At 39.4% G+C, this 25347-nt stretch overlaps 1 protein-coding gene across 1 annotated transcript in view; it reads right to left on the bottom strand.

Moving 5' to 3' along the window:
* Positions 1-25347, bottom strand: part of NOTCH2 (notch receptor 2) — a 251073-nt gene that overhangs the window by 66792 nt on the left and 158934 nt on the right. The window contains 6 exon segments of the mRNA XM_042782172.1: positions 899-1012; positions 1829-1942; positions 2864-3052; positions 3506-3661; positions 5852-6085; positions 24208-24330. Of these exon segments, the coding sequence (XP_042638106.1) occupies positions 899-1012; positions 1829-1942; positions 2864-3052; positions 3506-3661; positions 5852-6085; positions 24208-24330 (930 nt within the window).

Raw genomic sequence — 25347 nt, forward strand, 5'->3', positions numbered from 1 at the left:
TGTCTTAGCCACTATGCTACCAGAGCTCCCAAAGAAATACTAACACTGGTTTTTCTGAGTAAGTTTGCTTTCCTGTGGTTAGAAAGAAACCATGCACATGGCACTTAAAATACTTTAAGAATCCATCTTCCTAAAATAAGATAATGCTTTGAACTATATTCATAACTTATTTTCTCTTTCAAGCAATAAGAGAAAAAAGAAATGGAGAATTCACCTTTCCTACTAATGTATTTAAAAGCCTCATTGTTCTCTAGAATGCAGGCCTGTGTAGAATCCAATGTGTAGCAGGGGATGTTGGGCCTATTCAAATCCACTTACCAAGTGAGAAATGGGGCTACAGATCCAAAAACATAGTATATTTGTGAACAAGTAGCAGAACGCAGAAAAGAAGGCCCAAATATTCCCAGTTAGGGTGCTCTCTCCTGCTGGTTACACACCTGACTCGCAACAGCATTAGTTCTTTTATGTAAAAAACCTCTGCACTTCCACACAATTGGTGTTTAAATTTCTCAGCCTTTGTTCAGTCACTTGCTTCGAGAAACATGGAGACAAGCCTCCTGCCGAGAAGCCTCAGTGAAAAATAGCTTTAACTGGAATTCTTCCCTTTCCCAAAGGAGTAGGTCAAGCCAGCTGGAAACTCACTGTTGCCAAACTCTGCCCCAGAAAGACTTGGGCACCAAGTGGAAATAACCAGGCCAGGCCACCATTGTAGCGCAGAGGAGGGCAGATGTTATAAAAGGAAATAGTGAAAGCAGCAAAAAATCTTCTGGAAGAGGGCCTCTCATGAACACAGGGCAGCCCTGTTGGTGGACCGGCCTGGCAGAGCAGCTAGCCCAGTACTATCATTCTGCTTTCATTCAGGTAGGCCTACCAAGGGGATGGAAAGTGAGAACTTTACCTGTGGCACACTGGCATTCATATCCATTTGGGTGATCAATACACTTTGCCCCATTCAGACACGGAGTACTGGAACAGTCATCAATATCAATCTGACAAACAGGCCCAGTGAAACCTTAAAAAGGCACATCATTAACACAATTCAAAAAATTATCCTGTGTCTTCTTTTAATACAAAAATGATGCCAAAGAAGGGGTGGGTTAGGTTACTGGCAGGGCTTATACCAACGGGTCAGCAATACAGAGAATCTCTCTTCCCAGCAGGTAACTCAAATAATTGAGTGAACCTCAGGGACACTGAAGACACCTGTAGTGTCTTTCCACTACTGTTTCTTCCAGGCATAGATCTTACCATTGGAGTAAGTAGGGACTGAAATGCTATAGGGAGGAGCCCTCAGGCAAGTAACTACAGCTTGAGAAGCAATTGGAACCTCCTCTCTGAAGAAACAAGGAGAGGCTATACATAGCATAAGGCAGACAATCTGGCATATCTTCAACAACAGCTTTGGGAAGGAAAAGGAGAGACATAGCTTTCTTTGGAAGAAACTGACTTGTGCTGTTTCTGGGCCCATGGGTGAAATGTCTAGAAATAATAGTCTCATAGAGGGGCTTCAGGAACATGACCCATGCAGGAGGAAGGAATCCTGGATAGCCTATTACAAGGCCTCTGTGAGGTATGAGCTTTCCGAAATATACACACAGACAGAGAGATCATGGGCCACTCAAGAATAGACTTGGACTTCTGGCCACAAAGGATTTGGAAGATACACTAGCTAAAACAATTTCCCCATCTTTACACACACACTATCATGAAGTATTCACTTTAATGATTTCCTCATGTTTAGCCCACACACATGCTCTCCCTCCTCCCTCCCTGTAATCAGTAGGCTTTGTGCTTTAAAAGAAAACAGGGGCAGGTGGTGGGCACTTACCAGGCGGACACAGACACTGAAAGCGATTGACTTTATCCACACACTGCCCATTGTTCACACAAGGGTTGCTCTGACATTCATTTATCTCCAATTCACAATGCACACCTTTGAAACCTGAACAAAGTAGACCACACAAGTAGCTCAGAACAGAGGAAAGAAGTATTCTATCCAAGAAAGCACACATTTTCAAAAATGGCTACATCTTCTACAAGCAAGAACATTTCTGCAAAGGAAAAGGGGACTATGAAAACAGGAAATAGTCACTCTAAGCTTTGAGAGATTGGGGAATAATGAGGGAAGCACGTCACCTTTAAAGAGACAGGTAAGACCTAGCATGCAAACTAAGACTGTCCTATAATCTCTGTGACCAATCCATACTTTCAAGATAGTGCCAGACCACAAAAAGTCCCCACTCTATGTTCCCAAAGACCAGCAGAGCCTGAGTTGCTGTTGCTCTGAGGGTTCAGGTCAAGGTCAGGAGGCCTTCCAAAGGTGAGAGGAGCTTGCATCCTTAAATAGGAAGCATGATCATCACTCTAAACTAGATTTGTCCTCTGAGGACTCAAGAAATGGTTTCTGCAGAAGAGCTCCAAAACATAAGCAAACATGCCTTACTTTGGATAATTGGCAAGAGCCTATGTAACTATGGATAAAATAATTTCAATGAATTGAATGGTATGGAATTTGTAGCATATCAGAGAATTAAGAAAGTTTGGTATACAAAGGATTCTTCTAGTGCACCCTTTATTAAAGAATACTTGATTAAATACAATTCACTTCTGAAAGTTCACATATCCGGATTTAGACCTAATTGGTTTGCCTAATGTTAGCTATATAGCTCTAAAAATTCCATTAATACCTTACTCTTTAAGGGTCCCTTTGGCTGGAATCCTTGACTTCATATACTCATCAGTAAATACAGGGAATTCAATGCTGAAAAAGCTAGTGGAACTGCTGTATTATATTGAATGTCCCACCTAAGGGAAATGTGCAGTCTCTTCTCTCTAGATAGTCTCCACAGATGGACCCATTTACCTGGCATGCACAGACATGTGAATCCTCCAATCTTATCCAAACAGGTGGCATCGTTCTGGCAGGGGTCTGAATGACATTCATTGATGTCCATTTCACAACGAGGCCCTGCATAGCCCTTTAGACATTCACAGTGGAAAGCACCTTCTGTATTCACACATTTCCCTGCGTGCTCACATGGATTGCTATTGGCTGAAATACACAAGCACCGATTACTAGATCAAAGCTCTTGAAAGAGTTTCAACAAATGGGGACTACAGAAGTGGGTTTGATGCTCGTAGCACTAAGGCCAGTCCTTTAATGATCTAGCTCTCAATTCCCTATTTCCTTCCCTAATTAAAAAAAATAAAAAGGAAAATGAAACTAGGGCAATCTAAACTCTTATGCATCTCTGTACTTCTTCTGACCAAACTGTCACTGAGAAAGGGCTGCATATTGAATCAAGTACAGACCATTCAGACGTTCCATTTCTCAGAATGGAATATATGGTTATCTTGAAAAGGTTAGGTGAGAACAGTGCACATGTATCAGGACAGACCTGAGGTTTGTATTTAATATGGTCCTACAGTAAAGTATGCTTATGTTTAAATGCTTGCTGAACTTGACAGACATCACAATGAGTAGGAAAAGGGTCTGTATACTCACCCATGGCACACTCATCTACATCTTCTGTACAGTCAGCTCCTTTGTAGCCTTGTGGGCAGGTGCAAATATACTGCCCATTCAGCGGGTTGGTGTCACATAGTGCCCCCTTGTGGCAAGGATTGCTGATGCATGCATCATCCAGATGACACAACAGACCTGTCACAGTTTGGGACAAAGAAGATAAAATACCCCTCACTTTAGTAAAGAGTTTTCTCTTTCACAGGGAAGGAAAAAAAATCTCATGATCAGCTGATCAAAATCTAACATGGAGATTTAGATGCAACATTCCCTTTCCTGACCCTACCTTAGGGACAGTCTACAACCATCAGCAAAGCAACCAGCTGCTATAGATTACTCTAATACTCTGCCCCTGATCCCTTGGCTAGACCTCTGCTAGGACACCCACAGGCTAGAGAATGAGTAGGAGATAGGAAACTGGAGGTATTCTGATACAGTTGCCAAATTTAGAAAATGAAAACAGAGGATGCCCAGCTCCATTTGAATTTCAGATTAAAAAAAAACAAAAACAAAAACAAAAACTTTTTAGTGTAACTGTATCACCAATGTTGCATACATCCTGTATTTTTGCTGGCAACCATACTTCCCCAAAATCATGCTGCTTGAGGGAGGTCAGACACTGGAATGACCTCATATGCTACTTCCCTTCTTTCTCTGAAGCTTTGAGAAATCCATTTTTGCTTTGGCTTTCAGACTATTTTGTTTGTAGATTGTCCTCAACAGCCTTTTTTTTTTTTTTTTTTGCTATTGCTATTGCTGGAGTAAAATTCAGGAACACAGTTCCTACTCCATAAATATTTGTTGAACGTAGGAATGAATGGGAAGAAAGACGGTGGTCGTCAAACACTTTTCAATGCTGGGACTTAAGCCACTTGAGTGCAGGCAAAAGTAGCTGTTCACACAGTTCAGCCTTGCTTACAAAAATGGGGATTTGTATAAAGCCCCTTCACATACTTAAGTTTACTTTACTCACTCAGCTCTATCCTCTATGCATAAAACTATGTCAGGCATCTTGAAGAGACCATGGTTTCCATGTTTAAGAGCTTCTAACTACAAACCATCCTTCAACCCTCTGCCATGACTTAAATTGTTTGGAGATTCTGAAATCAAACCATGAATGATTTCTTTAAAAAAAAAAAAAAAAAGAGGTAAAAAGATTAATATGCTATCATTCTGCTTTTCTCCTGGCCCTAATGCATGTAATACTAAGTCAAGAAATGTCAAAAGAATTTTTAATACATGGCTTTTAATTAATTTTAAAAATTAATTCCCAAGTTTGTTTTGTTTCCTCTCTCATTAGTTATCCAACCTTCAAATTCACTTAAGAGGAAAATCTGAAAGTGTACAGGTCAAAAGAATTATTCATTGGTGATCAGGTTGGGAGTTTGATATTTGACTTATTATATGTCTTTTTTAGAAATTGTAAATACAATTTAAATCAAGCTGGTTTTAGTGGAGGGAAAAATCATGTTGCCTGATGCACACAGGACCATCAGCATTCCAGGAGCCTGAGAAGAAAAAAAGCAGCTGAACATCATCAGCCATTCTGAAAGTAGCCTTTTTATAGTACCAACATTCCTGGCTCTCGTGCCCCCAGACTGAAGATATTACCAGGCCCCATGTTCTGCCTAGTTCACACAGGAACTGGATTTTCCAGTCTGCAGTTAGCGTAAGAACAGGTAACTAAGACTTCTTCCACAAAGCTGGAGGCGGAGCTTTTGAAAAGGCAAAGGTACAAGAACATTTCAAAACTTCTGGGCAGAACGTTCTCTCTGCATCAGCTATATTCTTCCATCACATTTTTCCCCTTCATTGCTTTTCTACTTTTAGAACTCGAAGCTGTTAAACTGACAGAGACTGGAGTGATGTTAATGTTAACTCTGTAGTTGTGAAAAACCTCCCTTACAGGAATTTTTCCATAGACATTGAGGGCTGCATTGCCTTTAGATACTTTTCTATTGCCAACTCCAGAAAATGGATTATTTCTTCTTTAAGTGAAGTGCTTGAATCCATTTGATCACTTGTCTTAATTTCTGAGGTGCTTTTCAGCCTGAGAGCTGAAGGAGATTGACGGATACCTCCAAAGATCATAGTTACTTTTTTTTGGAATGAAAAACTGAGGTATACAGAGTTTTAAAGCCCAAAGGAAGAAGAATAACACATAACATTTTGGCTAGCAGATTACATTTCCAGAAGAAAAGTCTTGAGTGACCTATTCCTAAAGATGGTAATTCAAAGAACACTGCTGTCAGGATGAGAGAGAAGGTGAGGTCCTGGATACACACCCATCCTTCCTGATTCCCATCTCTGTCTTCCTGCTGTCCTTACCTGCCTTTCCTTCTGGGCACATGCAAGAGAAGGAGGCCACGCGGTCAATGCAGGTGGAGCCTGCAGTGCAGGAGGCGAAGGCACAGTCATCAATGTTCTCACTGCAGTCATCTCCACTCCAACCATTAACACACACACAGCCGTAGCCCCCATTGCGGTTGGTACAGGTGCCCCCGTTTTGACAGGCATTGGGTTGCAGCAGACATTCATCCACATCTTCAGTGCAGAATTGTCCTTTTAGGGGAAAGCGACTGGTTAGAGCTCTTAAGTCTCAAAGATCAGGACCACATCGGCCCCCATACTCTTGGACATCATGATTCGTCTGAAACTGAGACACTACAAAGCTTACAACAGATCAGGTCTTGTGGAATTTTAAGGCCACCCTGAGCCATTCAAATGATATTTATTCTAGGTAGGTAATTTATAGAATACAAGTTTACACTGTAAGAAATTGACAACATGAGAATTTAGTCAATGTATCAAAGAGAATATAAAACCTGTAGGAATCTTGACACCGTTAAACCCCTGGGGCAATGAATACATGAATGAGAAGAGTCTAAGAGATAAGAAAAAGAAAAATGTGAAGAAATCTATGTGTTAAAATGCTATAGCAACTGTTCTGTATTTTGACTGTTTCAATGGTTGTAATATTATATGAAAGTTTAATAGAAAAAGAATTTTTAATACATGGCTTTTAATGGATTTTAAAAATTAATTCCCAAGTTTGTTTTGTTTCCTTTCTCATTAGTTATCCAACCTTCAAATTCACTTAAGAGGAAAATCTGAAAGTGTACAGGTCAAAAGAATTATTCATTGGTGATCAGGTTGGGAGTTTGATATTTGATTCCAAGATGTTATCATTGGGGGAAATTGGGTAAAGGGTATGCAGGATCTCTCTGTGTTGTTTCTTACATCTACATGTGCATCTATAATTATCTCAAAATAAAAAGTTTAATAAATAAAAATGTTAGGGCAAGCAAGGATAGAGAGAAGAGATTAAGGAGGATAAAAAATTCGGTAAAATATGGATATAAAAGGCCAAGCCAAGAATCATGACAGTGGAGCAATCTTCAAGAATGTGGATTTGTGGAACAAGACGAAGCCCACCCAATGTAACAGGAGATGGGGGAAAGGATGGGTTTGCTTTGCCTGAGAAAGAGCAAACTGAAGGATGACAAACACGAGACCACCTATAGCTATGCTTCAGGTCAGTACTACAGCAGAGAATGAGGGACTAAGGCAAAGCCTCTTGGGTCCCCTTACAAGGAACAGAGTAGGACTTCAAACTACAACCAAGGAATTTTTTTATTAGCAATCAGTTTAGTGTCAGACCACCAAACCTGTAAAAGAAGTTAATTAATTGGCCTTATTAGAAGTCTTTTAAAGACCAGCTTAGAGAGCTATCGAGAAGGAACTAAACTTCAGATAATCTGAACTCTCCAAAATTTGACAAATAGCTAAAATTCAATTACTCAATGAGTAATTCAAGAAGGCATTTCGATGAAGAGCCCTCTTAATGCAAAAACATATCATGTTTCTCTTCAGAAAATGCAAGGCTATCCCTAGTCCCCAGAATAACTAACAATTCAACCAGTTCAAGTAGATGCAAAAGGCCTATAATGTGCCCAGCTGTGAAGCCATCATTGCTGACAAACAGTAGTTGTGTCTGATCTAACCTAACTTGACCACCTTTACTGTACTCCTAACCTGTATATACGGGCAACACTACTACACTGAATTTGTTTGCACATCCATCTCCCATCACTTGGTTGCAAGCAATCTCAGCTCAAGGATTTTCTTTGTATTTTCAGCCAAGCGTCCACTACCTAAGATGGCAGGATGGGTAAGTGAGCATCTCTGGAATTCTCTGGCCAACAACCTCCTTCTGTGTTCTCTCTCCACTCTATTTCATTCAAGTAATTCCTAATGGAACCACCATGACTTGACATGAATGATCTCATTCTCCTGGCTACAAGTGACTGAACCCAAATGGGCATCTGATCCAAGCTGTATCATTGTGTTTCTTTTCCAAATTTTTGGACTAGGGACTCATCTTAGACCAGGGACTTTGGCCAGCCTGTGTGGAAAGTGACAAGGATGAATCAGATGGACAGAGAAGAGAAAAGTAGAGTCCTAGTATCATTCAAATTATTAGTTCCTGTTGTTCCTGAAGCCCAACTACCCCTGAGCCCATTCAGTGGTTCAGCCATCTGAAGAGATGTCCTTTGCAATAGGTTTCTCTTCTCAGTTATGCTAATGTGTATTGGGTTTCTGTCAATTATAGCCATAGTATTAACTAACATAGAGCGAGTGAGTAAGTGAGTGAGCTAGTAAGTGAGGTGGTGACTAAATGGAGTCTCAGAGGCAGACACTTAGGCAATCATCTCCCCCAGGGCAGATGATATCATTTATTATAAAATACTGCTCCCTTACTAGGCTAGCTAAATACTTTCTCAGAATAAAAATAGCTGTGTTAGTAGGATACAGGTGGGATTTAGAAATGAAAACATGACCAAGAAATAGGTGACGAGTTCCTGTACCATGGAATATTGTTGAGATTGTTGTCTCTCAAACTTATGCTAATTCAAAGAATCTATGCTGTCCCCAAACCAAATTGGCTTTCTGAACATGCTCAACTTAGATGTAATGTTTCTTTTTGACTGGCTGTGTGATAATTCTGAGTATAAGATGCTGTGTGTTTAATAATGTTTCATATACCTTTCTTACAATACCTAGACACTTAAATATTAAGGTAAGACACAGTAAGTAAATGAGCCAATCCTTGGAATAGAAATTGGCACTTTTAGGAAAAGGAAACAAACAGTTACTGATTGCCTACTATGAACCAGATACTGTACTTGGGGCTACCACAAAAATGATCTCTTTTAGACTTGAGGAAACAGGATCAGTGAGGTAAAATAACTTGTCCACTGTTAGGCAATGTGTGCAGGTGAGCTGGGATTTGAACACTAGAGCTGCCTGACTCTAAAATTCTTAACAGTTAAGACTAGAGGTGTGAAGCTGACCTATCACACCATCTCTGCATGTCTGTTTTCCCAAGTGCACACAGGCATAGGGAAATGGAGAAGGTGAGAAAGAAGGTGAGGATTAAAATCACAACTCACATGATCAGATTACTGGGAAAATTTATGACTGCAAACTACTCTCCAAAAATAAAATGCACTTTTGGGTACAGTTCATGATTTTTTTTAACAAGACTGATTTTGGGAGGTCAGATGCCTCCACTGAGTATTTTCAGACCATGTATTGGTTAGATACTGTTTGTTAGAGACATGAAATCTAGTGAGTCTAGACAAAAATGCCTTGTAAGTAATTTTCTACAGAATGGATAATTTTTCTCTAAGGTTCAGCACATTTATCAGCCATTCCTCTTAGCCTCAATTCTGCCAGATTTTTTTCCCTTCCTAATTCCAATTCTATCAACCAGTTCTTAAACTCAGAATGCAGAAAACAATAACCAGGGTGGCCACTATAACTGCTTGCTCCAAAATTCCCAAAGGAATGTCTGCTAAGATACTGCACTTCCTTCATGTCACCACCCTCTTGGCACAAAGGAAACAAATGCAGAAGCCTAAAAATAAGAAGGGTTAAATAGCTTTCCCAAGGTCATGAAGCTACTAAGTGAGAATGCTGTCATTCAAACCCAGATCAGTCTGACTTCAAATCTAATGCTTTTTCCATGGCAGTATGACAAAGCAGCCTGTCCTGGATTTGATACACAAAAACTAAAGATTAGGTCCCTGATCTTAGGGTCTTAAGGCAATTAAAGAACATACATGGTAGAATGCAATAAAAACAGAAGGCCACTAGATTATCAAGATAGGAAAAGTTCTTGGTGACCATCTAGAGTAGTTAGGTAAATTGTCTAAGGTCATTTGGCTTTCCCCACTACTCCACACTGGGAGCTCTGGTAGCATAGTGGCTAAGGCACGTGACTGCTAACCAGAAGGCTGGCGATTCTAACCCACCAGCCACTCCTCGGAAGGCAGGTTGGGCAATCTAATTCCATAGTGATACTGCCTCGGCAACCCAAGGAGGGGTCTGACTCCACGGCACATAACAACAACAACTACTCCACACCAAGAAAGCACCCACCTGGGCTGGAGAGAGGCTTACTTAGGGATATAACTTTAGGTCCTGAAGATATTACAATAAATGGAATAAATTCTTTGTGTTGAATCTTAAAAGGAGAAAAGGTTGGTGGCTGTTTAGAGCTTTGAATTTGATTATGAATTCAGAACTCGTTACAAACAGCAAAAGAATGAGATTGTAGATTCATGGGAGGGGGATGACATGATCAAAAGCTGTGTTTGAAGATTTAGTCTGTCAATATAATATGGGAGGGGCTAAAAGCAAATTTAAATAGTGAGAGGAGGAGTGAAAGCTAAGTTATGGGCTACCTAGCATAGACAAGCCTTCTGGTGAAAAGGTAGAGAGCTGTGTTGTTTCCATACCCTACCACGCTATTAAATCATTTATTTATACAAGTCTCAGCATGCATCTTTGTCAACACACAAGCTTTGCTGGTGAACTTCCAAGATACATTGCACAAAGCTTGGTTAGGCAAGTTTTTGAGGGCATCAATTATTCCTCTTAGTAATTTCCACCTGCCAGAGATTACAGACTACTGCTATTTAAAATCTGGACTAAGGCAGTAGGCTATTTGGGCCTTCTCATTTCCTATCTGCAAAAGAGAAAACGTGCTTTAAAAAACTAACTTCTTTATTACTACCATGAGCCTGGACTACCCTGATATGAACACTACCAAATCCGTGGCTGATTTATACCTTAAACACTGACAGTCACCTGTACCTACCAACAGTTTTCTGGCCAATTACTTCAGCCTCTTAAATATGTCTCAAATCCATCTATTTCTCCCCATTTCCCCTGCCACCACATTTGTCTAAGCACATGACATCTCTCCCGTAACTACTGCAATAGTATTCTTATTGAGTATTCCACTTCTACTCTTTTCCCTCTTCAATCTATTATCCACACAGTAGCCAGAGAAGTATCTTTAAGATAAAAATCAGATTATATCTTCCTCATTTAAAATCTTTCAATCTTCCCAGCACACTTCAAATAAATTCAAACTACTTTCTATGGCTCATATTATCCTGCATGATCTTGGCCCTCCTTTCTCTCTAATCTTAACTAGCTACATTCTCTCCATGCATTTTGCTCCAGCCACAATGGCTTCCTGGTGGTTCCTCAAACGTTAAGTTCTTTCCTGTATCAGTGCCTCTGCCTATGTCATTCTCTTCACCTGGAACATTCTTCTCCTTCTTATTCATATGGCTCTTTACTTCTTAACCATCAGTTCTCCCTTATAACCTAAGTAGATCTCCAAATACACCTCCCTCATTAATCTCCATCACTCTATCTATTCCATTCAATCCCACTCATAAACTGTCATTATAAATGCATTTGTTTACTCTTTTTACTCTGTGCCCCATTAGACTCTAAACTCCACAAGGGCAGGGTCTGTGTCTGACACTCACCCAGGCTGTACTAGACACTTGGTATACAGTGATGAACTACATCTTAGAAAGCAGCTAATCCAACATGCTCGCTTTAAAGATGAGGACACCAGGACACAGAGAAGTACAGTGACCTATCTAAGTCTGCACAGCTACCTAGGAGAAGAACTGGAGATATAAGAATTAGAAATGGAAATCATTCAGTGTGAAAAAGGACTTTGAGGTCACTACAGATCAAGTAAGTCTTCAAAATGGGGAAGGGGAATCTAAACTGACCACTGAGGCACGGGGCAGGATTGAGCAAAGTAGGGGAAGAGGACCCACCATAATCTGCATTAAAAATAATAATTTGTATTGTTTTTTGAAGGAGTATGATCAGTTCCATGCTGACTTTTCTTATTGTCCCATCTTATGGTCTTGAAACCACAAGATGATTGAGTAATAATATTATGGGCTCAGCCCGTTGCAGTAAATACAACAGAGTGAACCTAATAGGTCTACAGTGAAATGGAAACCATAACTTGGGCCTCATTAGCACCAAGCTCTAGCAAAGTGAGCTGTGGACCAGTAAATACACCATATATGAGCTGTAATACACCGGGTTACAAACACTTCCTTATTTCTCTCATTAAGATACCAGAAAATGACTGGATGTTGGGAAGAGGCAGACAAACACAAAACAAAACAAAAAACACCCCCCAAAAAGCAACAATCGCTGAGTCTTAGCACTCCTTGAAGACACACTCATCCTTCTCAGTCATCTCTCAACTGTGAAGTCTGTGGGAAAAAGTTTTATCTCATCAATGGGCACGTTAAGGGTCATCTCTCATTACAACAACAATCTTTATACGAGAAACAGACAAAAAATGAGTTTGGCTGGCCCTTGCCCTGACCCAGCTACCCCCTTTCTTATGGTTAAATAGAGAGAATTCAGTCTCTGATATATCCTTCTCATCAGGAGTCACCCAAGTTCCTGAGTTCTGGTTTCATATCTTTTCGTATCATCACAGAGCACTCTGACATCTCTATCCCACAAAACCTGCTCCTCTATATACAGGGGATTTTCTCTTCCCCTGCTAGAGCTAAACAACTGAGAACATGATTCCACAAGTTCTACAACTTGTTGGGATGAATGCTAGTTGAACCATTCTGTATAAACTAGAGTCTATGGTTAGTCTCATGGCAGAATGTGTGTGTGCACATGTGTACAAGCACATGAATGTATATGTGGCCTAGAGGTGGAAGAGTCGCTCAGGGGATGATGCTGAAGGGAGAGGATACACATACACAGCAACTGAATGCCCCACCTCTAATCCTAGACACCAGCATCTTTTTCTGGATTTCTCAAAAGCATCTTACTTGGTTTCCATGCTTCCCGACCAAAATATTTTCTAAACAGCCACAAGAATGATTTCTTCATTAAAGTGGACGATGCTAATTCGTTTGTTCAAAACCCTTTCAGACTTCCATTATACTTAGCATAAAATTCTAAATCCTATCCATGTTTTCTGCCTGCCTTGCCAGTCTTTCCCTTTAAAATATCACTAGCTCCAGTCACTCTGGCCTTTCTTAGTTTCTCAAAATAATTACATTTCTTTCCTCTCCTCAGGGTCTTTGCATATGTTCCCTGTGCCTGGAATATTCTTATTCTCACTTTCCCCTAAGTTTTACTCACTGTCCATAGCCAATGTCACTATCTCAAAGTGACCTAACATGCCTACCCCAAACTCAGTTTGTTCTGCCTGTTAATGTGCTCTCATAATCTACTTTTTTTTTTTAAAGGCATTTCTTACAGTTCAAAATTTTATAGATAATTACACGGTTACTGTCTGTGTCCCTTACTAGACCATAACCTCCATGAAGAAATGGGCAGTAACTCTAGCTCACCCAACAGAACTGACAACAGTACCCAGATATTATTTATGAGAAACCAAAAACCAAACCCACTGCTATCAAGTTGAGTGACCCTGATGGGTTTCCAAGGGAGTAAACCTTTATGGAAGCAGATTGCCTAATCTTCCTTCTGTGGAGCAGCTGGTAGGTTTGAACCATCAACCTTCTGGTTAGCAGTCAAATACCTTAAGCACTGAATCACAAGAGCTCCATATTTATGTGCTCAATAAATGTTTGTTAAATGAATGCTTATCCAGTCTTCTCTTACTTAAGTCACCCTAATCCTAAAATAATAATAATTTTTCAACTCATTGTTCTCACAGCTCTGAAGAACATCTCTATTCTGTTCATTCATAATCCCAAGTTCCCATCATCCATGTATCCACCAGTTAACACACAAAATTTTCATTCCACACTCAACAAAATCTCTCTCAACTATACTTCATTTCTACTACATGTAAATTCACCTTGCCTTTTGCCCATTCTTTAACCATGTCCCACTGTAACTCTACATTTTGGTGGGCCTGCTATGGTTTCTTACTTTAACAGAAACCTAAGTCTTCCCTCAAGACATTCTCCCAGCCAGCCCTCTCCTACCGAATCCCTGCCATCCTCCTTTTCCAAATGCCTCCATCTGCATAAAATTAAGGTAGAAAAGACTGATTTTCTCTTTATTCTTCAATGTTGCTTCTAGCAAGACACCTTCTCTCTGCTCCTCCTCTGAAATGTAAACCATTTCTTTAAATGTTCACTACTAACTTCCAAGTGAGACAGTAAAAATATATTTATTGTTAATTCTAGGAACCAGATACTGATAAATGCTTAACACTGACTGACAAATGGCACTCTTCATACACCATTAAGCATAGTTTTAGAGATGAAGAATAAACACTGTCCAAACTGAAGAAAGATACTAAAGTATCTCAAGGCGATAAGGAGATGGGAACTTGACAGAACCAACTAACAGCCCAGACTTTGGAAGGGCAAGGTCAGGTCAGGAAAAATTCAAAAATTTAATATTCACTTTCACTGTTCAATAGATTTGCATATACTAATGCCAGGGCTCTGATCTATACACACTGGAATTATAATGGTGACCAAAACAGTCATGGCTTCTATCCTGAGGAACTTATAGAGAAACAGGTATTTTACAATATGATCAAATATATAATGCTGGGTTATAAGTGTTTTAATAGAGGTAGTACATCTTACCTTGGGAGTACAGAGTAGGAAGAATAGAGAACTTGAGAAAGAAACTTTCAGTCAAAGTCTGTGGGATACCCGGGTGGAGCTAACCAGGTTGTGTAAAAGTGTATATGTGTGAGAGCACGTGTAGTGATGGGGAGGGGTGGTGGCGTATTTCAGGCAGAAGAAAGTGTGTATTCATAAAACCAAAAACCAAACTTACTGCCATTGAGTCAATACCAATTCATAGCGACCCCCTTTGGGTTTCTGAGGAGGCAAATCTTAACAAAACTAGATTGCCTAGCCTTCCCTCCATGGAGTGGCTGGTGGGTTTGAACCACCAACCTTTTGGTTAGCAGTCAAATGCCTTAGGCATTATACCACCAGAGCTCTGTGTGTATAGATTTGAATAAATCAGACAACATGGCTCATTTGAGGCAATGTAAAAAAATTCAGTGTGGTTCCATTGTAAGGTATGCATCAGGGGAGTTGAGAGAGATATAGCTAGAGAGGGAGTTATATGTAGAACTTTGAAATTGTATCCAAAAGGCAAGGAGGATTCACTGAAGCATTTTAAGCAAAGAAACAACATGATGGGATTTGTGTTTCAGGAAGCCCACTCTGGCTGCAGTGGGGAGAACAGACTGACCTCCATTTCACCCCTGCAGGTCAACAGCAATTTAAAGCCCTAGGGAGTCCCGGCACTCCTGTGGCCATTATAGCAACAAGAAAGGCTGTGGTGCATGTGGGGCGGATCCGGATGTGGGAGCACCAAAGAACAACCAGGCTCAACCACAGTATGGAGAGTCATGGAGGCTGGGCCAAGGCTGGGCATTCATAAAGCTGGCCCCTGACACAGAGAAGAAAGTGATGCCAAGCTTTGGAGGCCTGCTAGGAGGCCCACACTCTGGCTCTGGTCCCACTTCCTTCAGGCTGTTGGGCTGTTACACCAGTTTACATAAAAGAGCCCCTCACCTCACTGGAAAAAAACTCTAACTGCATCCAGGTTGAGAGTAAGGGATCCAAAGAGAATCAGCCTACCCTATTTACAGGCAAGCGGCAATCAGCAACTCTGTGCACATTGAGTAAAGTGAGAAAGACCAACATGGGGCCTGTTAAAAGATTCTGCAATACAAAAGATGGAAACTTACCACTTAACATGCTGAAAAAGTCCATACTTGTGAATAATATTCACTTGTAGAAACAAATAAATTTTAGAAAAAATTGGTTCTGCATTGTCAAAAAAATTAGACACATGTAGCTTCTCTAAGGAGATGAAAATGATCTAGGACACCAGATTCTAATGAGCTGGCTGAGAGGCAGGCAGAAATATAAAGGACCTAGATAAGATGAGTAAGTATTATAAAAAATAAGAACGTAATCCAAACAAAAATCAGGATTGGAAGTTATAAATGACAGAACTGACAATGCAGAAAAATAAATCAGTGTCATGAAGGAAAAGCCGAGGAAGCTCTAGTAAAATGCAAAGGAAAAAAAACAAGCAGATTAAAATGGTAAGACAGAAGATTTTAGTTAAGAGGAAGAAAGAACAGCTAATATAAAGATAATAGTTGTTCCTGAAGATATTAAAACAAATGGAAAACATATTTTTTTCTAAGTCAAAAATAGACCCATGTCTGAAGATTCAAAGGACTCAAAAAGTACTAAGAGAGAAAAAAGAAAAAAAAAAGAGAATATACCTTGACAAATATTGGTTAAAGGCAGTGAGGAGGCAGGGGCTTAACCAGGGTACCTACCATAGAAATACCAGTCTGACAATGGATTTCCCTAGAATAATTACTACAAAAAGTAAAGGAACAATATCTAGGTACTTAAGATTAGGTTGTGACTCAAGAATTCAATACCCAGGCAGGTACTGAATCTTTCTCTTCTTTGGATCTCTACAGCATCCAATAGAATACGCTGGATGTAACAGTGTTCCACTGATACTTCTTTTTGAAGCTACTTATAACCACTCTGTGGGGACCTGAAAAGTCATAAAGTTATACCAGATACTGGTAGGGATGCAGCCAAAGCCATGTCACTTGTACATGAAAGCAACGTGAGAGATTTTTCAACTAGTCAAGAGCTCAGAAAATATGCCTACATATTCCCTTTCTGAGAAAAAAAAAATACTCATTTTTTTTATTTGAGTGAAAAATAATTCCAAACAGGTTATAAATGTACTACTGGTAGTTAGCACAAAACAAGTTACATACAGAGAGCTAAGTTGAAATATCGTAAATTGAGTTTAAAAAAAAATATAACATCAAGAGTAATTTCTGAAAGAAGTAAATTAAAATCCAAGAACAGTATGACTATAATATGGATTATTCAACCTATTTAAACAAAGTTCGGGGTGTGAAGGAAACACAAAGGAGAAATAACAGTAAACTAATTCCTCATTTTACATAGGAGGAAATTATAAATAATTTCATTTTTGACACTAGTAATCACAGAAATTGATTCAAAGCCAAGTATTTCTAAACATGTATTCTTTTTCAAATAAAAAACACTAAATACTACAATATAAATCCATTACCACCTCTATCTGTTGTCCTCACAGACCAATTCCCACTTTCTTGAATAACTTTAGCATAATGGCTTATGCTCTCATTCTTTTTTCTCCCATCTCTTGTGAAATCAATATTTGGGTTGAGGAGCTAGCTATAAGGTCATCTGAGCCAAGAGTTTCTACTTTCCTCAACTCTACAGACCTCTACAGGAGCTCTGGTAGCATAGTGCCTAAGGCACCTGACTGTTAACCAGAAGGCTGGCGGTTCAAACCCACCAGCCACTCCTCGGAAGGAAGGTTGGGCAATCTGTTTCCCTAGTGATACTGCCTTGGAAGCCTAAGGAGGGTCACTGTGAGTCAGGTCCGACTTGACGACACATAACAACAACAACAACACAGACCTCTACATCCACTCCACATCACAAACATGCTCACATTTTGGACATTATTACAAGATACTCATTGCTCCAGTTCCAAGATTAAACTTGGTACTTCTTACTCTCAGACTATAATTTCCTTATCCTTCCCCATTGCCACCACTCATTATGCCTAATTTATTCCCCATCAAAACTTTAAAAAGTAAACCCTTCCCAAATAACTCAGTTTATTAGCCAATCTGCTTTTAGCTACCTCAACTCAGTCTAGCCAAGGCTCTCTGGTTAGTCATGTGAAGAGCTTCTGTACCCTACAGCTACTGGCCTGTATCTCTCTCTTCTTATGTCAGCTGTACAAAATCTTGAATAAACGATCTACACCCAGGCACTCTTCCCCTTCCTCAAAACCAACTTTTTTCTTTAACCCCCTGCAGTGGCTTCTTCCTTCCCTTGTATTGAAATGGCATTTTAGAAAATTTCTAATGATCTCCAAAATTCTCATTAACTTTCCATAGGCCTCATTCTTATTGAGTCTCTTAACTATCACTCACTCAATACCATCTTTTGTTAAAACCAGTCCTGGGGCTGAAGACAGTCTCTTGGGTAAGCCAAGCCTATAAACCAGTAAGAGCAGTGATATCTTATAGGTGCTGCAACAGAGGCATGTGTACATGTATACAGTTGAGTAAGGAGCACAATCTTAAAATGCATCCCTTAGACTCCATGATGCTGCAATGTAGAGCTCTTTTGCTACCTCTCATACATGTCCTTTCGTCATCTTCATTCTTTGGATCTTCTTCCTCATCCATTCACCTCATACATTTTCCCATACATTCCCATGGCAACCGAAGACGACTCAAAACCTGAATCTCTAGCCCCTACCTCTATTCTGAGCTCCTGTATTTTATGGTTGAATGTTTTTTCACTTGGAAAATTCACTTCAAACTCACCATCATCTTTACCCTATTTCTCTACCTCTGTCATTAGTCCCCAAATTCTCATTACTCAGATTCAAAATAGAAGTTAACTCTTCTCAATCTCCCATTTCACCCCACCAAGTACATGGATGTTTCTCAATTCTTATCCATGTTTCTTTTAAACTCACATTCATTCATACTTTCTACAACTGATTGTGGTTATGAGTAGACTTTTGTATTTCTTCCTAATGACCACTCTTTAAATGCAAGAATTAATATTTTTCTTCTCTGTGTCTCTTACAGCATTTAGTATTACAGACAATAAGTTATTTATAATAGTTATTCAATAAATAACTATTATCAAAGCTACCTATGACCACCTCATGGAGGCGTGAAAAGTCATGAAGTTAAACTGGATCTTCCCTGGAATTCACCCAAAGCTAGACACTGAGTCATGGACCACAGGGTCAGGAAAACACTCTGAGTCTCACCTGCATTTTTTGGGCTATTCTATCCACTGAGCCCTGTTCCCACCAACATGGCTACTTATCAGTTCTGGGATCTCTGGGATGAGGGTGCTTCAGGTTAGCACTCTGACTGGCTATCCAACTGGCAATAAACTGGAAACTGAGGTGGGGAAACAGAATTCCAGATAGCAAGCCTACTACTGAGTCCACACAATCAAACTGATAGCAGAGAACCCTGAACTGTGAGATGCATTTTCTCATTCCCTCCGTAGAACATAAATAAGAACACTTCTGCATCCCAGATATAGGTAAATAGTTTCCACTCTAAGCCAAAAAGCTTTAGATCCCAATAGTCTTAAAAACACAGAAAAGTAGTTGTAAGAAAAGCCTTATCCTGGAGAGTACCTTGTCACTAATGAAAGGCTGGACTGAAACAGGGACATCTAGTTCAAAATAAAAATATCACCATGAAAAGATTTCATTCCCAGACACAAGCAGCTCATGCACAACCTCTGGCAGTATGTGTCTGTTGATTCATGCCAATTTTTTTTTTTTTTTTTTAAAAACTGAAATTGGAGCAGCTGACAGTAATAGCAATGGGAATTCTAACAAACTCTTTAGGCTCATCATCCTGTGAAGGAGAGCTGAGAGAAAATGTGGTCAGTTTTATTGACTCATGTTAACCTAACTTCCATTGTTCACTTCTGCTTAGCGTCCCAAACCACTATTCAAAGCTCAAACTGAAATTACATTTCTGGATTAATAACCAGCACAGGAAAATAAATCACATCTGCCCAAGGAGTGAACCCTAACCAAAAGCAGCCACAGAGAGGAATTTTTTAGTTGAGCTTGGAGTTCCACTTTAATTCTGAAGGAAATGAACCTTTAAAAAGAAAATTCAAACAATAATATATGTAGACAAAACATTCATCTACAAGGCTGTAATTAATTTGGGGCCTCGTAAAACTCTCCCCACCCCCCTAAAATGGTCATCTACCAGAGCAGAACTTCTCTGATAAGATGGCCTAGGGCCAAATACAGAATAATAAAGTCATTTATGCTCAGGCTTCATCAAATCCTTGGGTATACTTTCATTTCCTAAATGAATATCCACCATTCAGACTTATATCTAAAACAAGATTCTAATAAAGAAGAAAACAAACCATCTGCCCACCGGCCCCTCTGCCACTTTCTTCTTTCCATCTGAGTTTAAGGTAGTCCAGAAGAATGGCAACTTCTAAAGACACAAACTAACACCATTCTAGACAGACATGCCAGGCGGGCTATAACATAGTCTGGCCATACCTGATGGGGCACCACACCAGGGCAAGGCCAACACGCTCTTTTCTAGGGAGGCCAACACAAGGGACCCTCTATGGACGGATACAAGTTCGCCCCTCTACCACCCAAGGTCAGAGGAGACACTCCCACATAGTGGCAGCAATGGTAATATCTGCAGAACACCTTTGCATCTACAGTACCGTCTAACAGAAACATGAGAACCAAAGATGCAATTTTTAATTTTCAATTACTTTTAAAGTCATATGAAACAGACAAAATCAATGCTGTATTTTTTAATAACCCAGTGCATCAAAAATATTATTTTAACATCTAATCAATATTTAAAACATCACTAATAAGATATTTTACTTCTTTTTCATACTCAAACTCAAACTCACTGCCATTGAGTCGGTCCCGACTCACAGCGACTCCTCCTTGGGTTTCCAAGGCGGTATTTCTACGGAAGTAGATTGCCCAACCTTCCTTCCAAGGAGTGGCTGGTGGGTTGGAACCGCCAGCCTTCTGGTAAGCAGTCAAGTATCTTAGGTACTATGCCACCAGAGTTCCCTTTTTCATACTAAGTCTTTGAAATCAATTATTTCACAGTAATAGTACATTTAGACCAGCCACATTTCAGATGTTAAGCTGCAATATGTGACTACTGGCTACCAGACTGAACAAAATGGGCCTATGAATAAATGAAAAGACTGCCATTAATACTCCTACTATCCAGTAAAGTAACTATAACTAGAGACATTAATTCCATAGGTATAAAAAAGGCTTTATGAACAAAAGAAAACAAAAAAAAAGGCTGACTTATTTGCCTCAAATTAAACCATGACTAAGCCACTCCTTAGAAGGAAGGTTGGGCAATCTATTTCCGGAGCGATACTACCTGTGAAACCCAAGGAGGAGTTGCTATGAGTTGGGTCTGACTTGATGGCAAATAACGACAACAACAACAAAGGTGGAAAAAGTTTCTGGTCATCCTGAAGTCTAGAACTTGCTACAAAAGATCAAGCTTTCCATGTATGTACATTTATGAAATGAAACCATGTCTACCAGGCTTTCTCATTAAACTGTGGAAAACTGCCAAATTTCCATTTAATTCAAATTAATACCAAATTTTTTCAGCCATATATTCTCACTTACTCTTTCCCAGCTAGTTGGCAACTTCATTTCCTTTCCCAGTAGCCTACTCTAGTACCTTCTTTTCTATTTTATCAAGAGCTGGGCCAAACAAGTCATGCTTCAACTCTACAGCTGTAAAATATATAGGGAATTCTGAATAAAACTGTACTAAGGCTCTTAGGTATAAAGAAAAAATTACCAGATTACATATAAAAATTCACATAATATTAACTTCTAACCTCAAAGTAACCAGTTAAATTTTTAAAAAGGAAAATCACAAAGAGTAAATTATCAAATCATAAATAATAAAATTTTAAGTTGAACTTTCAGTCTGACAAAAAGTCTCAAAATCCTGAAACAACCAAAACTACACAAAAAAACAAAATCAACTTACGAGTCTGCCCTAGAAGAGAACCTAGGGCACAGATATGAGTAAGATTTGGAGCCTCAACAAACCTAGATCCAACTCCTAACCCAACTCCTAAGTACGTACCTTGGGCAAATGATTCAAACTTTCTGAGCGTGCATTATCATCTGTGAAAAGGTTAGTGCAGGCCCGGGCAGTGTTTCCTTCCAATGCACATGGGGTCACCATGAGTCAGAGGCCCACTTGATGGTAGCTAACAACTCCCTCTCTTAATTTAGTTATTGTGAACACAACATGAAAGATAGAAATTAGCACAGTATTTGGGATCTCATTAAATGATAGTTAACTCCCAGTTCTCCAATTCCATTTATTTCTTTAATTTGTGAAGCATAGGAAATACAAATCTGAATGTAGAACTCTAATTTCACTTAGAAATAGGAGCCCTATAACATAAAATTTTCTTTCTGTTAGTCTGCTCAGAATGGGTACAATAAACAGTTCAGCAACACGCTACCAAGAACAAAACTCTGTAAAAGAGCACTAGTAACTGCTGTCCTTCATGGTGCAACCACTCCGTACCTCAGTTCCTCCCTCATATCCAGCATACAATGCCAGTATAACTGTGAAGAGCACTGTCACAGAGGGATGCACAGGATACCCAGGGAGCCCAGGAGGGCAGCACTCAGTCCATCTGGACAGAGGTCACAGAAGGCTTCCTGAAGGAGGTAACCACCTGATCTGAATCAGGTGGCAAAAAAAATGTTGAGGAAAACAGTGCGGGCGGTGGGGGTGTGTGACAGAGGGAAATCTAGAAAAAAGGAGCATGTGAATGAAGACAGAGGATGTGAAACAACACAAGGTAGATATAACAGCTGGAAGAAGGTCCTATTCTAGGAGTATAAAGTGCAGCTGGGTGCAAGAGGAGACCAGACCAGGGGAGCAGACAAGGTGAGGCTACAATGGGCTCCAGATGACAAAGGAAGAATCTTTATCTTGGTGGTGATGGGGAGGACAAAACAACATGGCTTGTCATCAGAAATCAGAGAACTGGCATGAGTGAAAAAGAGGAAGGAAACCTGTGGTGGGAAACCAAAGACTGAAGGTCACACTAAATGACAGCAGATCAAAAGAAATGGATATTGTCATAATTAACTTACCCAGCATCTCTGCCATCCTTTCTGGAAAGCATTAAAACACATGGAGAAAGAAACATTTTATACTGACTTTGATAGAAAAGAGTCACTATTAAATATCCTGGAGTAAGAAATTTTGGTAAAATAGCATTTCACTGAGAAGACTACCCCTAAGCTTGGGCCTTCCTAATTAATACCAAAGTAGGAAACCTGAGTGTGGTATCAAAGAAAAATCAGCAACAAAATTCCAATACTGTTAATTTTCACTGGCCTCTGAACCTTAGTACCACACAGAACTGTTCTCCCACAGGGCAAGCAAGGAGAGATTAGAAGGGGGTCAACTTTCCAAACAAGTATCTTATCCTGCAAAAATATTTTTCTGAGGATCATTAAAAAGAGAAAATAACTCAAATCATTCCAGTTATTGTTTATCATGTAATTGGGTTCATAGTACCTTTTTTTAGGTTGGAAAAAAATAAATGGCCTCTGAAAAATGTACCATAGAAATGGCAAATGCTACAGAGAAGACAGAATAGTAATAGAAGTGAAGTTTAAGGATCAAGACACCATGAAGAATTCTAGGGGAAGTCCAATTCTAGGGAAACCCGGTGGGAAAATAATTAAAAAGACAGAGGATTAAAAGTAGAAATGTATGACCTTCCAGGAAATCATGTTATTAAAGGTTTAAATTCTTTTCTTCTTTTTTCTATTCATAGTCTACAGTTCTAGAGTACTCTAAATAACTAGATGCTATAGATAAGGAAAAGTAACTCAGAGACTAAAGAATATCAGGGAATAATGTTTGTGATTCAACATCAAAACTTCTTGGCTAGGTTACAGCCCATCATGGGGACTGCAGTCTCTTCCTTATAAGATTAGTTTTCTTGCTTCTTGGGTTTCACATTAAGTCAGTCAATCTCTCTCCAAAAGACACAGTTATTAATCACTTAACCAGTTGTTAATTATCGCTAATTCTTTTTTTTTTTTTTTTAACTTAGTATTGTGATTTGGGTGAAAGTTTATAGAGCAAATAAGGTTTTAAGTGTCTCTACTTCAGATAGATAGATAGGGAGAGAATGAGGGAAGGGAGGAGAGAAGGAAGGGAAGGAAGGAGGAAAGAAACTGGAATCAAATGTCTGCATAAAATCACTTTCAAAAATAAGTGAAAAAATTGCCTAAGCCAACTTCAGAAATCTCCAAAAATTTATAAAATTACGTAAGGCTAGTCTTGTAACTTAAGAGGCAGAAAAGTCTATTTTTGTTCGACGTGCATAAAGAGATACAAGAAAGAAAAAAAAAATCCATACGTAGGATTCAATCATAAAGATAAAGTCATCCTTTGGCCAATTATAGGACAAAACAATCAGTGGACAAAATAAAAAGAATACCTGTGAAAATATTTCTTTCTGTCAAGTGGACATACAAGAACACATGAGGCTAGCACTACAGGTACATACCCAATGATCTTGCACACAAACTCCTGCTCAGTTCACACTTAGATCCCAAAGCAGCCCTGAAGCAATTTGTGTAAAGTGCCCACTTCAATAACCAACCCATGTCCCATTCTAGGAGATTTGTCACATTGCACTTACCAGTCCACTGAGGGGGGCAGCGGCAGTTGTAAGTATTGACTCCATCCACACAAACCCCTCCATTCTGACACTTGTGGTTAGGGCAGTCGTCAATATTCCGCTCACAGGTGTTCCCTTCAAATCCTGGTAAGAAAAGAACACAAGACAGTGACGGACATGGCCATCAGAACAAGCATCGCTCATTATTTCAGTTCAGTAATCAGCAGCTGCTCAAACCAAAACTTACACTATTGGGGGAGGCCGGGACCATTTCCCTGTCTTCTCAAGCCCCAAGCACAGCCAGACAGTGAAAATGAATCATTTTATCAATGTATTAATTACAGTTGTATCAATTATAGTTACCTCACAAAAATGTCAGTGTTTTCAGGAAATAAAATCCCAGAGAAGGTAAATGTTTACTTGGGACAGATATTCACTGTTTCTGAAAAACAGTGTTAGATTGCTCTAAAAGAACTCTACTGGTACAGTGGATAAGCACTCGGCTGCTAACCAAAAGGTCAGAGGATCTAATCCACTAGCCACATCAGGAGAAAGATGTGGCATTCTGCTTCTATAATGATTACAGCTCTGGAAACAGTTCTACTCTGTCTTATTAGGTTGCTATAAGTATGAATTGACTAGACAGCAATGGGTTCTTTGTGTTTTTTGATTTTTTTTTAGATGTCTCTAGGCCCAGACTAATGGGAAGAACAGACAAAAGCTAAACTTAATCAAATTTAAGTTCCTTTTATTTTTCCCAAGATGAATGCTCAAAGAGGCTTCCAAAACTCAGTGGAGGTGGGAGGGGTTAGATAGGAAGAATATTGAACTAAAAATATGAAAATATGAGTCGAGTTCCAATCCCATCACATACCAGCTATTTAACAAAGAGTAAGTCACAAACTCTGTATTGGTGTTCTTATCTATAAAATGAAGTTGATTCTATCTGTCCATCCTACCTTACTAGGTTGTTGTAAGTTGTCATGAGTAAAGTGCTAAACAAATGTAAAAAGCCATATGAAAATGGAGTGGCATTATTACTATTGAACTTTTTTCTTTTATTTTTTTAGGATTTGGGTGAAGATTTACAGAGTAAATTCACTTTTCATACAGCAGTTCACATATACTTTGTCTCATGTCATTGACCAAAATTTACAATGC

The sequence above is a fragment of the Orycteropus afer genome, unplaced genomic scaffold, assembly GCF_000298275.1.
Source record: "Orycteropus afer afer isolate SDZICR_OR568_19922 unplaced genomic scaffold, OryAfe1.0 scaffold00010, whole genome shotgun sequence".
Lineage (NCBI taxonomy): Eukaryota > Metazoa > Chordata > Mammalia > Tubulidentata > Orycteropodidae > Orycteropus > Orycteropus afer.